The 12027-nt window shown below is 44.1% G+C and overlaps 1 protein-coding gene across 1 annotated transcript in view; it reads left to right on the plus strand.

The window, feature by feature from the left end:
• Positions 1-11008, plus strand: part of LOC311234750 (transmembrane protein 41A-B-like) — a gene marked incomplete at both ends in the record, with an annotated part of 28131 nt that extends 17123 nt beyond the window's left edge. Inside the window, 3 exon segments of the mRNA XM_084321993.1 lie at positions 2177-2200; positions 2202-2316; positions 10779-11008. Coding sequence (XP_084178119.1) covers positions 2177-2200; positions 2202-2316; positions 10779-11008 — 369 coding nt within the window.
• Positions 11009-12027: the final 1019 nt, after the last annotated feature.

Consider the following 12027-nt stretch of genomic DNA (forward strand, 5'->3'; position numbering starts at 1 on the left):
TACATACATACATACATACATACATACATACATACATACATACATACATACATACATACATACATACATACATACATACATACATAGATGTGGTTGTTTACAGCAAAACATTTTAGTGATTGAATGGGAAAATAAAATGGCATTTGAGCTGAAAGGGAACTGTCAATCAAGCGTGATCTGACCACACCCCCACAATCCAGAGAAATGGTCTGAACAGCCAGATGAGCTGTTTTAGCTGGGTTTAATAATAGTTATTAACGTTTTTTAATCATTCAAATTTGGCTGTGTGGTTAATAAAAAATTTTCGGTGGTGTGGCAAACTCCGAACACATTATTTATTATTGCTTTACCCGGACTTAAGTCACTGACTACATCACTAATGGGTAACAATTTTTTTCCGTAGCCGCTTTCTGGCAAGACGCTCTCTGATTGGCCGACGCCTGTTTCTACACTGGTTAAGCTTAGGCACTCTTTCGAAGTTGGTTAAGGTTAGAGTTTGTCTTAGAGCATGGCGATAGAACGGCAGGTAGTTTGCAGGCTGTTCGACGCGGAAATGGGCAAAGACACAGCTCGTCACACGATTGGGCAAACATGTCAGTGGCCAATCAGAGAGCGTCAGTCAGTGGCCAATCAGAGAGCGTCTGCCAGAAATGCGGCTACGGAAAAAAATAACGCAGCTCTTACCAGTTTGAAAATGCTGGGTGCTCAATTCACTGTGAACCTGGCAGCAAACTATGTAAATCCAGGAGGCTGCCATGTTTGTGACCCATGTCCCCTGACCTCTGACCTCTTAGTCTGACTCACAGGATGATGACTGTGTGTGTACACAGTAGGTCTCTCATCTCTGCAAGCTACTCTCTCATGATGGAAAACCATTGGCCGACACAGAGAGAGCTACAGTACTCTAACATTTCTTCTCTGACACTATTTCGCAAGGAGCATTTTGGGCTTAACGTCGCCCATAGACGACTGCGACATGTTTGAGAAAAACAAACCCAGAATGTTTTCTTACCCTATTGCACAAGGAGAATGGGTTCTGCCAGACGTTTCTCCTGTGCTGGCACAAGTGTGGAGATAGACCTGGCAATGCGAGACTACTGAATCTAGTCAAGATACCTCGCTAGATACCTTGATACCTAGATATATCGCTAGATACCTCAATACCTAGATACCCCACTAGATACCTTAATATCTAAATGCCTTGCTAGATACCTGGATATCTAGATACCTTGCTAGATACAGTACCTTGATATCTAGACACCTTTCTAGATACCTAGATACCTCACTAGATACCTTGCTAGATACCTTGTTAGATACCTAGATACCTTGATACCTCACTAGATACCTAGATACCTCGTTAGATACATTGATACCTCACTAGGTACCTCGCTATATACCTAGCTTGCTAGATATCTTGATACCTAGATGCCTTGATACCTAGATACATTGATACCTAGATACCTTGGTACCTAGATACCTTGATACATTATCTCTTTAACTGCACTCCCACCTCTCTTTACTTTGATGTCATCTCCTCTCTCATCACCCCTCTTCCTTTCCTTATCTGTTACTCAACTATATTGACATGTGCTATAGAAATACTCTCTCCTTCCCAACCTCCCTCTTTCTGCTCTCTGTTCCGCCCAACCTCTCTCCATTCTCTCTCTCCCTCTGCCAACTTCTCTCTCCATCTTAACTCCCCCCAACCTCTCTCCATTCTCTCTCTCCCTCTGCCAACTTCTCTCTCCATCTTAACTCCCCCTCAAATAAACTCTATCTCCCTCCAACCTCTTCTCCTCTCTCTCCTAATCCCTCTCTCTCACTGTCTCTCCCTCTCACAACCTATCTCCCTCTCTCTCCCTCCTTTTCTCTCTCTCCCTCCAACCTTCCCTCTATCTTCCCCCCCCTTCTCTCTCCCTCCATCCAACCTCTCTCTCTCCCTCCCTCCCACCCATTCTCTTCCTCCCTCCCACCCTCTCTGCCTCCTCCCTCCCACCCTCTCTGCCTCCTCTCTCTCTTCCTCCTCCCTCCCTCCCTCCCACCCTCTCTGCCTCATCCCTCCCCACCCTATCTGCCTCCTCTCTCTCTTCCTCCTTCCTCCCTCCCCCCCTCCCTCCCTCCCACCCTCTCTGCCTCCTCTCTCTTTCCTCCTGTCTCCCTCTCCTCTCTCTCTCAGGTGGAGGAGAACCGTAGCAGTTTGTTTTTTCTTCCTCCTCTTCCTTCGTTTCTTCCCCTTGACTCCTAACTGGTTTTTAAATGTGACGTCTCCCATCCTCAACATCCCTATGTCCGTGTTCTTCTTCACCGTGCTCATAGGTGAGTCTTGCACACAAATGTGGACACCTAAACATGACGTGCTCATTAGGGATGGGTACCGAATCAGGTACTTTTAAGGGTACCAACCGGAATCACGTCGGTAAGTACCGATTCATGTGAGATCCACCGCGTGCCACATTTCGGTACTGTAAAAAAAATTATAATATTTATATATTTTTCCGATGACGTCAACGTTTCGTTTACCGCTAAAAGAAACATATGAAGTGTGCCTCAGGTCAACGTTCACGCGCCCAATACACGCTTACCTAGGATTTGACTTGATTCCAACAAACAAAGCAGTCGGGGAAATGGCAAGCCGAAAAACGGTCGCAAGTGTTGTTACAAAAAAAAATATTACAACTGAGGTAGGTAGATTACATTTATAGAGACTAAAGTATAGAAAAAACGGACCGTTGGGTACCGGTATCAATTCACAGGTACCGGTACCAGCGTTTTAAATGTGAACGGTACCCAACCCTAGTGCTCATAGGTTAGACCGCACACGCATGTGGACACCTACAAATTTGTAGATGTGCATATAATCCTGCATGAGTGCATATTGTCACAGACCAGCCCTACTCAGTTTGATAAAACAGCTCTGTTCTATGGGTAACAGGCTGCCCTATACGTGCGTCTATGTGCATTTACGTGACGTAAGCTGGCGAGTGTAGTTCTCTGAGAGGACTGCGGATAAGTACAGCCATACAATCTAGCAAGAATTAAACCCATTTACAAGTCGAATTAAGTTTAGCAAATAAGGAAACGGATATAGAAAATTTCAAAGCACTCAAAAATGCCATTTTCATTATTTTGACAGATTTTATTTTTCTGCATTTATGAAGTATCTTCCCGCACACAGAGAGCTCGGACCCCAGAGGGTTTTAAAGGGTACAAAGCATTCAGAGGGTGAACTTATTCTTTTTCTATAATAAATGTCTGACCACCACTGACACCACCAGTGTGTCTGACTCTTAACTCATTCAGCGCCACAGGCCTAGAGCATCTTAGTTCGTACTGCGCCACCGCTCTAAGAGATAGGGCTGCGTGGCAGTGTTTGCGGGGCTATATCTATATTCTATATTATAGCTATGGATACAATACTATGGCTCATTTGACATCAACTATCCATCGTTCAATATGTGAAAAAGAATAAATGTTTTCATGTATACATTCGCGTGTTATACCGTGGTGAATATAAGTATAGTTTCAGAGTGATCCTGGCTAATTCCAGGAAACGGCGCTATGGAGAAATACGTGAATTTTACTAAAAGCGTTGGCGTTGCTCGCCTGGACACGCTACTATTTCCAAATCAAATGTATATAATAGGTATTATGTTTCATCATGAATGCATGAAAGGGGGGGGGGGGGGGTCGTTTTTTGATGTTTTGATCGTCACCAACGGCATACATTCTGGAGTATGTTACACATGTGAAATCATGGTTGGATCAAAGCAGGATTGATGTCATATAGTCCTTACCTTCACTAGGAGGTACCCAAAAAAGAATATTCCAATTGTCTGATCACGATTTCCAGTATTGGTGTCCATCGTGTCGCCAACATAATCCACCACAACACATGCATCGGGGGCATTGGACGTGTTTCAATGCCATCGAGTGAACCGCTAGACTCGCCTGACCAAGAAAACTGCGCCCGGAGACATTTGAATGTAACACTGTGTGTGAAAAAAAGATTTCGGTATTGCACTCTAGTGATCTCAGAGTGATTCCCTATGGTAACCCCGAGGTCCATGTGAGAGAAATGAATAAAATATTGAATACCTCAACATAAAGATTCCAAAACATTCCACCTCAACATAAACAGCCTAAAAAACAAATTGGATGAAATCAAACAATTATTCATTAATGGTAAGGCAAACATATTGTGCTTCTCAGAAACTGTAATTCTGTAAAAGATCCAGAGATAGAGTTTGAGAACTACTCAATAATCAAGAATGATAGGAACAAACATGGAGGTGGTGTCTGTATGTACATACATAAAGATACCAAATTCATCAACAGAACTGACCTGAATCATGAATCAATTGAAACTGTATGGGTGGAAATCCTATTCGAAAGGGCGAAATCCCTACTAGGTGACTCAATTTACAGACCGCCAGATTATAGTGGCTTTTATGATACACTTGACGGGTGTTTAGCTGGAGTTGAGGATGTAGACAAAATTATTATTGGAGACTGGAACACGGATATGCAATGAAAAGATGCACCCGTCTTCAAGTCATTCAGTAGGTTTTGTGATCTGCACGGCCTCAGCCAGCTAATCACCCAACCCACACGTGTATGTGAATCAACTCAGACTACCATTGACCTCATTCTGACCTCCGACAAGTCCAAGATCTCCAATAAAGGGGTTATAGCATGCAGGTTAAGCGATCATTATATGACATTCTGTACCCGCAAAAAGCTAAAACAAAAGGCCGGCTGTCACAAAACAGTCACATCTAGAGACCTCAAAACCTACTCTAGCGAGGCCTTTAACCTTGAACTGGAGAGCCTGGACTGGTCAGAAGAGCTCAGTGGTACATTAGTTGAAGAAACATGGCATGGTTTCAAAACCAAATTCTCAACAATACTAAACGACATGGCCCCCCTAAGAACCACCAGAGTAAAAAATCACGCTGAGCCGTGGATGCACTCCGAAATATTGACCACTATGAAAACCAGAGACAAAAAATGCTCTGAGTTTCGTAAAAGTCAGTCAAAGCTTACCAAAAGCTCGAGCAGTGAACTCCAAGTCCACGTGACTGAACTCAAACTGCAAAGAAACAGACTAAGAAATTACGTAATCTCCATGATCAAAACTGCAAAAAAGAATTTCATCAATGACAAAACTGAGGAAAACAAAAATAAATCATGTGAACTTTGGAAATTACTCAATAATCAACTAGGCTGCAGTAAAAAACTTAAAACCAGATTTTCAAACATAAACATAAAAACGGACAACACGCTCATCACAGACAAGCTGGATGTGGCCAATTACTTAAACATTTTCTTCACAAACATAGCCACAACACTGGTAAATAAACTACCCTCCCACTCAGGGCATTTTGGGGTAGAACACATCATAGCCTACTACAATAACCTAGGGGTCCGCAAAGACGATTTCAAACTAGAAATGGTAACAACAGCTGAGGTACTCAAAAAACTGAGCGCCCTCCAACCTAACAAGGCCACTGGCCATGACAATATCCCCTCCAAATTCCTCAGAGATTCAGCAGCCGCCATCACCCCAGTCATCACACACAATAAACCTCTCCATAAAACAGGGACACGTACCCAAATACTTCAAAATTGCTAAAGTTACCCCCCTGCACAAAAAGGGAAGCAAATTAGACCCAGGCAACTACCGCCCTGTTTCTATTCTTACCTCCATCTCGAAAGTCATGGAAAAAAGAGTCTACGAACAGGTCGAAAAGTACCTCGCGGAGAAAAATCTAATCTACGAATTCCAATCTGGCTTCAGAACATCCCACTCCACTGACACATGCCTTCTCTATTTGAACGACCACATCAAACAAGAGGTGGACGCGGGAAAATACTGCAGCAATTACAAACATCACAAAACAAACTGGTCAGACTACTGCTTGACCTTACTCCTAGAGCCCACTTTGACAACCTAGGATGGCTTAGAGTAGACGACAGAGTACAGCAACTTGCAATGGGCCTGGTCTACAAGATACACTACACGACTAAGGTACCCATGTACTACATGTCAAAATACTTCCCAAAGGTCAGTGAATACCACGACCACAACACCAGAGGGAGCTCCACAAATCATGTTAAACCCAGATTCGGCTCAAACAAGGGACTAAACACGTTTCGCAATTATGCCACATCAATGTGGAACGCCCTACCCACAGCTGTAAAGGAATGTAAATCACTAGCCACTTTCAAAACCTCTCTCAAAGAGCACCTACGGGTGACTGCAATTCCGAAACTGGCCCCTGTAAATGTCCTAACCCAACCCCCTCCAATGTACAGTAAATGTCCTAACCCAATAATACACGAGACCCTCTTCTTGGGACCAAGTAAGGTTTCGTCGATAATCCAATGTACAGTTACCCCCCCACCCCACCCCACCCCAGTTACAGGTTATAACTGTACAGTTATTCTACCCACCCCACCCCACCCACCCAACCACCTCCAATGTACAGTTTCCCACCACCCCACCTACCCAACCTCCTCCAATGTACAGTTTCTTCATCAAATGTATATACTCTCTTTTTTAGACTATTTTTGTATCACAAACAATACTGTATTTGTAAATCTGGTATGTCATAAATGTATAGATGTAGCAGTATTGTCTATCTGTATGTCATGTATGTTATATATGTTATGATGAATTGAAAATGGGGGACCCTGATGTAAACAAGATGAAAGTCTTTCTCTGGTTTGCATCCCCTTAACAATTGTGTGTATTGAGCTGTACTGTATTGTACCCATTCTGCAATCTGTTAATACAATTTTCAATCAATCAATAAAAGAAATAACGATGAAAACCCGACTATACTCGGGTTTTCGGGGGTCCTGGCGCTCAACGCATGACGAGATAACCCGACTATCCTGGGGTCTGGCACTGATTGAGTTAACCACCAAAACCGGCACGGACTATAACATATGACTGATTGATTGATTGATTGAAAAGTTTATTAACAGATTGCAGAATGGGTACAGTACAGTCCAGCTCAATACATACAATTGTTAAGGGGATGCAGACCAGAGAAAGACTTTCGTCTTGTTTACATCAGGGTCCCCCATTTTCAATTCATCATAACATATATGACATACATGACATACAGATAGACAGTACTGCTACATCTATACATTTATGACATATCAGATTTGCAAATACAGTACTGTTTGTGATACAAAAGTGTCCAGAAAAGGAGTGTATATACATTTGGCGTAGAAACTGTACATTGGAGGAGGTTGGATGGGTGGGGTGGGGTTGGGTGGGTTGGGTGAGGGCTGTACATTGGAGGTGGGGGGGGGGGGTTGGGTAGGGGACACATACACATTTTACACTGTACATTGGAATACTGACAAAGCCTTACTTGGTCATTTACTGTACAACTAGGTTAGGACATTTGTAGGGGCCAGTTTCGAATTGCAGTCTCACGTAGGTGTTTTTTGAGAGTGTTTTTGAAAGTGGGTAGTGATTCACATTCCTTTACAGCTTTAGGCAGGGCGTTCCACATTGATGTGGCATAATTGCGAAACGTGTTTAGTCCCTTGTTTGAGCCGAATCTGGGTTTTACATGATTTGTGGAGCTCCCTCTGGTGTTGTGATCGTGGTATTCACTGACCTTTGGGAAGTATTTTGACATGTACATGGGTACCTTGGTCGCGTAGTGTATCTTGTAGACCAGGCCCATTGCAAGTTGCTGTACTCTGTCGTCTACTCTAAGCCATCCTAGGTTGTCAAAGTGGGCAGGGGTGAGGTGGGTTCTAGGAGTAAGGTCAAGCAGTAGTCTGACTAGCTTGTTTTGAGATGTTTGTAATTTGTTTTTTAGTGCCTTTGAGGTGCTTTGGTACGTCGTATAGCATGCCAGTTAGGGTACAGTCCCTCACTTGCACCTTGTGCATACCGTTTATTTGTCTCATATTCTTACATTCATATTTTATTTGATTGCCTATAATTATGTCTTTCTTCTATTACCTTGCCCATACCTGTACCTCCCCTTCCCCATGCTGCTATGACGCCCGACTTTCCCCAAGGGGATCAATAAAGGAATATCTTATCTTGTTTTGTTGTGGCATGCTGATTCTTGGAACCCTTCGGTGTTCAGTTGTATATTAAAAAGATGAATGACTAACTATTTATAAATAGACAACCATCAAACACTAAACGTTAGTGGGGAGAGAGTCCCTTCATGGTGATTTTGCGTCCGTCCATTACTGGCATGGTCCTCCACACTCTTCGTCTCCAGCTTCCCTAAAAGCCCCTAGACTCTGGCTGATTTGTAACAAAATGTCTAGAGAGTGGTCAGACTGTCAGAAGAGAGCCTGATCCACCCTTTAAAGGTCCATAAGCACCAAAATAATGAGTGTTTTATGTTTCTGTGTAGACTTCATAGGGGCACTTTAGGCAGAATTAAGGTACGGTAATTGTGTAGGCTAATAAAATCGACCCTGTTTCTTTGGGGTAGTGATCTATGGGGAAATGTTCCAGGGAAGCGCCAGTGACGTCAGCGAGTTCGCGGATACTGTCGTTAGCTTTATAGCAACATTATCTGATAGCATAGTCCCCACAAAGAAGGTGCAGGTTTTCCCAAACCAGAAACCGTGGGTTGACAGTACTATCCGAGCAGCTCTGAAAACTCGCACCACTGCTTATAACCTGGGCAGAGAGTCATGAAACATGGAGGAGTATAAGGCTACAGTCTATACTATACGCAAGGCTGTAAAGCTTGCTAAGAGGTCCTACGCTGACAAAATGGAGGCACAAATGGCACAGAATGACACAAGAGGCTTATGGCGAGGGCTACGGACGATAACTGACTACAAAGTCAGCGCCCGCTCAATGGGGAGTGCCGACGCCTCTCTCGCGGACCAGCTCAACTCCTTCTACGCTCGGTTTGGTGCAGACAGTGGCGACGCTAGCTCACTGGCTAACGACGTCACTGACGCGCCGGCCGTCGTGGACGGGGGGGGGGGGGGCATCCGCGGGGGGGTGGGGGCACTCTCTCATTGAAGGAACACAGTGTGAGAAGAGCATTTATGCGGGTGAACACCAGAAAGGCAGCTGGCCCAGATGGGATAACAGGACGTATACTTTAGTCCTGTGCTAACCAGCTAGCCCCAGTGTTCACCACCATATTTAGTCTATCTCTGGCGGAATCCGTGGTCCCTGCCTGTTTCAAGGTGTCTACTATAATCCCGGTACCAAAGAAATCCTCCCCAACAGGTCTTAATGACTACAGACCGGTGGCACTCACCTCTGTGGCCATGAAATGTTTTGAGAGGCTGGTTAAGGATTACATTTGTGCCTCCCTCCCCAGCGATATGGACCCTATGCAATTTGCATACAGGCCAAACAGGTCCACTGACGATGCGGTCTCCCAAGTACTGCACAGCACCCTCTCTCACCTAGACTGCCAGAAGGGGGGCTATGTGAGACTGTTGTTCATTGACTATAGCTCAGCGTTCAACACCATAGTCCCCACCAGACTGAACACACACACACACATGCTGCACACGCTCACACTTATGGTCACTTTACACAATGAAAGGTCACTTTAAAAAAAACAAGAACGGGAGTGGTTCTTGTATAGTAAACAGAAGGATAGCAAGCTAGCATAAGGACACATAGTATAACTGTAGATTGTATAGTATAGCATTGTATATTAGTGTACATAAGACCCAGTGCCTCGTCCGTAGCTAACAGTGTATCAAGTCAAGTCAAGTCAAGTCAAGAGTTTTAATTGTCACGGCATACAGGTATACAATGAAATGCGGGTGGTCTCGCCCGCAACGATGTGCAATACAGTGGTACAACATATAATAGAATAAAAAAATAAAAAAACAACATTGTGCAGTGAACAGGTAACAGGTAACATGGAGTGACATCTCGGTATCTGTACATAGTTATTTACAGAGCATATGGGACATGCTAGTTAGCTTTGGTAGTGCAATACACTGTTCCTGTTATTCTAATTTAAAGTGTCCTTTCCTTTTGGCCATAAGTGTGCGTGTGTGCGACATGAGTGTGTGCCCGCTCATGTTAAAGTGTTAAGTGGCTGCTCGTGTGTGAGCGTGCACAGCGTGCGTGTCGTGTGTGTGTTCATGTGTGCTTGTGTGTGGATAGTTCAATGTTCTGAGCACTCAATGTTCATTGTTCAGGGCTCTGATGGCCTGGGGGGTATTGCACTATCACAGGACCTAGCATGTCTTACCATGCTTTTGTAAAACTCATGTACATATACCTGATATGGCTTTACTCTTATTACTTGTATTATTGCACATATGTCGCATTCTCATCCTATTGGATTCTTATTATTGTATTATTGTATTATGCACAATCGTTGCGGGCAAGACCCCCCGCATTTCACTGTATACTTGTATCCTGTGACAAATAAAACTCTTGACTTGACTTGACTTGACTACTATCCCACAGTATTTGGCCTACCTGAAATGACAGAATTGGAAATAAAAACGTTGGTTTTATTCAAACCTTTAACTGTCAAGTGAAAACCGGCCCCCCCAGAAATCTCAAAACCATTTGGGGACCTATTTTAATCTCTCCATGGCCCAGTGTTGCACCCTGAACCAGTGCTTGAAACCCCTCTTTTCTCCCCTCACTTTACTCACCACATACAGTATAGCTTAATCTGTGTGAATATGAACTCCATCCTGTTGCACGTGCACACATATTGCACACACACACACACACACACACAAACCTCCCTCCCTCTCACCTCTCCTTTATTCCTCCTCTTCCCCAGGCCTCATCCCTTATAACTTCATCTGTGTGCGTACGGGCTCCATGCTGTCCAAGATCTCCTCGCTAGATGACATCTTCTCCTGGGGCACGCTGGCCCAGCTCCTGGCCATTGCCTGTGCGGCCCTCCTCCCCGGAGCCCTGATCCGACGCTACAGCCACGAGCACCTTGAGCGGGACGACTTAGACTGCAACGGACACGGTCAGTCTACAGTCAAGGAGAAGACCAGCTGATTCAGAAGCAAAAGAGACTTTGGGGGTTGGGGTGTATCTTAGAGCTAGTATAACTAGGTCAACAAGTCACATCAACATACTCCTCTAGTAAAAAGGCTATCCTTCGCCAACGAAGTTCTTCAGAATGGGCTTTATCTGCATTGCTGGTAGGTACGGGTGGTTCTTCACCCTGAGAGGAAGCTTTAGTTTCTGCTAGTTCCCCTAGTATAGCATGAGATCCAGAAAAAAGGGCAGGGTAAGCATTGGGATTTGCAAATGGTACAGAATCTGTGTGGATAACATAGGAAGCTTTAAGGAACTTAAGTGTCGGCATAAAACATTTGTTGGTCACCATTGTGTACTTAAAACTCAAAATATCATTGAGCTTGCCCTCATATACAAAGAGTGTTGAGAGTCTGTAACCCAGGCCTATAGGATTCTTTAGGGAAGTGTTTCTTAAACTACAGGTCTTAATACAAAAGGGTGTATTTGTGGTGGGTCCCCACATGACAATCAGTATGCACATCCTTTTAGACAAAATGTGCATAGTTCCCATGCAAAGCTTACAATGCTTTAGCTTAACTTGTTTCTTATACCTGTGTGCGCGAAGCACTGGTGAGGGGGTCTGTCTGTCTATGTGTCCGTGCCATCATACCTACAGTTTTGATCCGATTTGGATGCTGACTGTAGGCCAAGGACCAGAATATTTTTCTAATCGGTCAACGACAGGTATTTTATTACATTTCCATCATTGCCCGTTGAAATCAATAATGAGGGTAAACATAAACACAAGAGGGCGCTACTACACAAATGTTCACTAGTGTAATCAGCTCTCTGGCAACACTTTACAAAGTGCCAATGCCCAAGTCAAAAAATAGGGCAAGGAAAGTAGGGGGGGAGGGGGAAGAGGGGATGAGGGAAAGTAGGGGATAATGGACCTAATTTAATCTAAAACTAACTGATGGGGAAAGCCTTGGTGAAGAGGTGTGTTTTTAGAGCGGATTTGAAGGTGTCCAGGGTTGGGGCGTTGCGGATTTCGG

This window comes from Notolepis coatsorum (genome assembly GCF_963971535.1).
Source record: "Notolepis coatsorum genome assembly, chromosome: 9".
Lineage (NCBI taxonomy): Eukaryota > Metazoa > Chordata > Actinopteri > Aulopiformes > Paralepididae > Notolepis > Notolepis coatsorum.